At 45.4% G+C, this 5,227-nt stretch overlaps 1 protein-coding gene across 1 annotated transcript; it reads left to right on the plus strand.

Moving 5' to 3' along the window:
• The first annotated feature begins 3,697 nt into the window (after positions 1–3,697).
• On the plus strand, positions 3,698–4,354 carry LOC113348378 (uncharacterized protein Mb2253c-like). The gene has a single exon (XM_026592113.1). The coding sequence runs from the start codon at positions 3,698–3,700 to the stop codon at positions 4,352–4,354; it is 657 nt and encodes a 218-aa protein (XP_026447898.1).
• The last annotated feature ends 873 nt before the right edge of the window (positions 4,355–5,227 follow it).

The raw sequence follows: 5,227 nt of genomic DNA on the forward strand, positions 1-5,227 counted from the left end.
TCTAGTGGCCATGGCTACGCCAGGCGCCACTTGCATCACCGTGCCACTGGCATGCACGAGCCATGCCATCCATGCCACATTGTCACTGGCGTACACCAAAACATCACCGCGCCAACACAAGGTAGCCATAATCAACGGCTACCCTCCTTCATGAGATGCGATCTCAGCCATCGAAGTTCACCACTGAACTGACAAACCCGTGGCAAGTTTTAGGCGACCATCCAAAACGATCCTAATAGCATTGCATGCTATTTTCCTGCAGTAAGTCATTTTACTTTGACTTGCCACACGTAGCAAAGTGCTACATGTTTTCCACGAAAACACTCGAGACATCAAACATGTCACAAACTGGGGGATGCTCATCAAGGTATTGGTCTGGCGGTTTACAACGTGCGGCGTGCAATGCGCCCTTTACAAGAAAGTGTCATGAAGCAGGACAATTAGTGGTGGTAAAAAGTAACGGTGTAAACGAATTCACCTCCTTCATCATGGAAGCATAATGACTGACGGTTACACGTTACTCTATTCTTCCACCACTGAATCGTTTCCACTTCCTACGACACCAGGGTACATTTCAATATGACTTGTATAAATAGGCTTCATCTATTTTCACCAAAAAACAAGTTTTTGGTCGGCAACAACATAGTATCTAGAAATCACCTGGTAGCTTTCCATTCTGCTAGCCAGTTCTACTTTCATATACGAGCCATAAGCAACCACACCTTCAGAATCAACTATTCTGGTCTCAACACTCTCTTCGCTTCCCTTCCTAAGACCAACCCTTCTCCTTCACTTTGTGACCGAAGAAATCCTGGAACGGCCATTTCTTGGTTTAGGCCAGGATTGTACAGATTGATCTCTCTAATCAAAAGTACTCCCGTGCAGTGCATTGTTTAGGGTTTAGATTTGTTTCTCATCCACACACCCAAATTTACCAAAACCGGCAGAAACAGTTTTCACCCACAAATAATTGGCGACCACAGTGGGAGGTTAAAACTCTCGGTTGAAACTCAAATTTCCAAAAGATGGTCGGTCTTAGAACTGAGTCCATGATCCAAATTTCCGCTCAGACTACGGCTAATGGTGACGTCTCTTCTCCCAACACGACGCCTAATGCCGCAACCAATGAAGAAATTCCAAGGTTGGCTGAATTGGCACGGGTTCAGGAGATCCACACAAGGAACAAGGACCTGATGAAGGAGACGATAAACAACATACTCAACTTCCTTATCAGATTTAAGTGGTTCACCCGCCCCGAAAATTCCAGCACTGGGGACTGACGTCCCGGATGATTGTTCTCAGGTCAACAGCTTCACCACAATCAAAAACCGGTGAACCAGGAAGTAGCCGAGTTGGTGGAAAGTTTATGTGAACTTCTGCACCTTTCAAAGGACCAGCGAGCGGAGACATTTACTGCGATTAATCAAATATCCCTAGACGCATGTTTGGTTCCTTTACTCTCGGAGACTCCAAGAATATCAGAGATGTCCATCAACAATGTTACATTTACTGAAGATGACATGATGACAGAAGAAGGACATAACCGGGCTCTACACGTCACTGCTCGCATCAAGGATTCAGAGTTCAAAAGGGCCCTCATCGACACGGGGGCGTCCTCCAATGTTATTACTCTCAGAACGCTCAGAACAGCCAAGGTGCGGACAAGCAAAATTATACAGCAGCCTACCATGATTACGGATTTCGAAGGCAACCAAACCAGCACGTATGGATACATCAACCTGAATCTGTCGGTACGACAAATCCAGTCGAAGGTAAAGTTTGAGGTAATCGAAAAGGAGCCATACTACCACATGATACTGGGAAGATCGTGGCTCCACGATAACAGGGTCGTTCTTTCAACATATCACCAGTGCCTAAAGACCATGTTGAATGAAGAAGTTATTCGCATTCCCGCGTCATCATCTCCTTATGAACCAATCTGTGGTATGGAGATGTTCGAACCGAAAGAAAATTTGCGGGACTCGTCAGGTAAATTTCATTGCATTCCACTCCTGACATGGACATCAATCGAAGAAGAGGACAGGCTTGCATCGCTGCACAAAGAGACCCAATCTCGTGCCATCCCTCCAAAAGAAAAGCACGCCAATTTCCCCTTATCGTACATAATTATGGCTCATACTTGCAAGTCGTGACGAAAAAGCGAAAACTGTATATCAGCGCCGCTGTTAGCAATTAGTAGGGGAGACTACCACCAAGTCTCTCCGCCCAATGGAATGCAATCACAACAGCGAGCCACAAGAGAAGGTGTCGGATGCACCACGACAACTGCAGGACGGAACCAACTCCACCACAGATGAACTCAAAGTTGTCAACATCGGAAGTGAGGAATCTCCACGGCCTGTCTCCATCAGCTCAATTCTATGTGCCGACGAACGTGCAAAACTGGTGGACCTTCTTAAGGAATATCAAGATGTATTCGTGTGGACGTACGAGGAAATGCCTGGCTTGGATGAGAAACTGGTCACTCACCATCTACATATAATACCCGGATCCAAACCGGTCAAACAATCTCCGAGACAGTTCAGACACGATGTGGAAGAACAGATCAAGACAGAAATTCAAAAATTACTAGCCGATGGTTTCATCAAACCCATTCACCATCCCACCTGGTTGGCCAATGTGGTTCCAGTAAAGAAAAAGAGCGGCCAAATCAGGTGCTATATTGATTTTAGGGATCTGAACAAATGCTGCCCCAAGGATGATTTTCCTCTTCCTAACATTGATATGTGGGTAGACGCCACCAGTGGTTACGGCATGTTCTCTTTCATGGACAGGTACATTGGCTACAATCAAATAAAGATGTACGAGCACGACGCAAATAAGACATCTTTTCGAACTTCTCTCGGAAACTTTTACTATACCGTGATGCCTTTCGGTTTGAAAAATGCTGGCGCCACCTACCAACGCGCCATGACCGCAATTTTCCATGATATGATGTATAAGCAAGTTGAAGACTACGTGGATGATATAGTGGTTAAATCAAAAACCCGGGCGGCCCATGCAGAGGTTCTGCGACAGGTGTTTGAGAGGTGTCGTGGATACAAACTAAAGATGAATCCTTTAAAGTGTGCCTTTGGCGTCTCTTCGGACAAGTTTCTAGGTTTCCAAGTGACCGCCGAGGGAATCAAAGTCGACCCAGCCAAAACCCAAGCCATCCTCACGATGTCACCTCCACAAAATGTGAAAGAACTCCAGAGCTTCATGGGTAAGGTAAACTACATCCGACGTTTTATACCAGGTTTAGCTCATCTTGTTGCTTCATTCACCCCCTTGTTGAAGAAAAGGGCAAGTTTTATTTGGATAACGCTACAACAAAAGGCTTTTCGGAAGATTCAACAGATACTGTCATCCCCAGTCGTCATGAAATCTCCTGTACAAGGAAGATCGTTGTGTCTCTACACTGTTTTTAGTGATACTGCTGTCGGAGCTCTTCTCGCCCAAGAAGATGATGAAGGAACTGAGCACCCTATATACTACTTCAGTCGGACTTTTGAGGGATGCTGAACTCAGATACCCTAAGGCAGAAAAAGCGTGCCTAGCTTTGATTCACTCCATTCAGAATTTTAGGCATTATCTGCTCTCAAACAAAGTGGTACTGATATCTAAGTCTGATCCCGTGAAGTTCTTGCTTTCAAAACCGGCCCTGATAGGAAGGCCATCCAAATGGCTCCTCCAAATGTCAGATCTTGATATAACGTGTGCTTCTCCAAGAGCTATCAGAGGGAAAGCGGTCGCAGATTTTAGCAGCTTTCCCAGGAGAATTTCCGGGGAAATCTCTTTTTTCAAAGAAGAAGTGTGGCTACTATTTTTTGATGGCTCCGCCACCCCTAGCAATAATACTAGAGGAGGGGGCGTGGTTCTAGTATACCCAAACGGTGAAGTTTTCTCGCGTTCCTTCAAGCTAGACTTTCGTTGCACCAATAATTCAACAGAATATGAAGCCTTTCTCATAGGATTGTCATTAGCCAAGCAAGCTGGAGCCACGCGTCTGGAAATAAGGGGAGATTCTAAATTACTGGTTAACCAGATGAATGGCATATACGCACTAAAAGAGGTGACACTGGCCCCGTATAGACCCGAGGCGCAAAAGCTGCTAAATTACTTCGCTGATGCAACCACAACACATGTTGGCCGTAGCAACAACAGACATGCTGATTGCCTAGCCACATTAGCATCGAAGATGCAGTTCGAAGGTTTGGAAGAAACCCTGACGGTGAAAAGGAGAACCATGGCATCAACATGGCTTTCACAATCTAAGGATGCTGAAACCAGCAACTGGAGAACACCGATTTTTCATGCTTCACGGGATGTTGTACCACCGGAACCCAAATAGTTCCCTGTCAAGATGCCTCGGAGATGAAGAGGCACAGCAGCAGCTTAATCATATTCATAGTGAAATTTGCGGGCAAACGTTGGTGGTAACACTTTATCGTCGTCTGCAACGCCTTTGCTACTACTGGCCAGAAATGGAGGCTCAATATCGATTGCTCCAAGGATCTTTCTCCAATTGCCAAGCACCGCAGTATCAATTGGAAGTTTTCAATGTTGACCACGCTAGGGACTGGCAAAAGCCGTACATCAGTTATCTTCGCTACGACGTACTCCCTACCAGCAAGAAAGACGCAACCAAGGTGAAGCAAAGATCCAAGAGATTCATACTCCATGAAGGAATCCTGTATTGAAAAAGTTTTGGAGGAGATTTATTACGATGCCTGGGCGAGGCAGAAATCCCAATAATTCTGAAAGAAATGCACGAAGGCGAGCACCAAGGAAAAAACAAATTGTTTCTACAAATACACGAGCGGTACTAATGGCCGACCATGGAGGATGATGCGGTTGCTTTTGTTCAAAGATGACACAAATGTCAAATCCATGGAAATCTTGTCCACGCGCCCTCTACTCCCCTGCATTCAGTAAGAAGTCTGTGTCTGTTTTATAGCTGGGGACTCGACATCATTAGGAAGATCAACCCGCCATCTTCAAAGCAGCATGAGTATATAATAACCGCAACATAGTATTTTACCAAATGGGTCGAAGTCGTCCCTCTACGAGGGACCACTGGAGCTTCAATTACAACGTTCATTAAGGAATATATCATTTGTCGTTTCGGCGTGCCTAAACACATCATCACCGACAACGACATTCCTTTCGCCAACAAGCAAGTACGGGAGTTACTTGAAGAACATGGAATTAAGCAAGTCTTCTC

This window comes from Papaver somniferum, chromosome 1 (assembly GCF_003573695.1).
Source record: "Papaver somniferum cultivar HN1 chromosome 1, ASM357369v1, whole genome shotgun sequence".
In the NCBI taxonomy this organism is placed as follows: domain Eukaryota; kingdom Viridiplantae; phylum Streptophyta; class Magnoliopsida; order Ranunculales; family Papaveraceae; genus Papaver; species Papaver somniferum.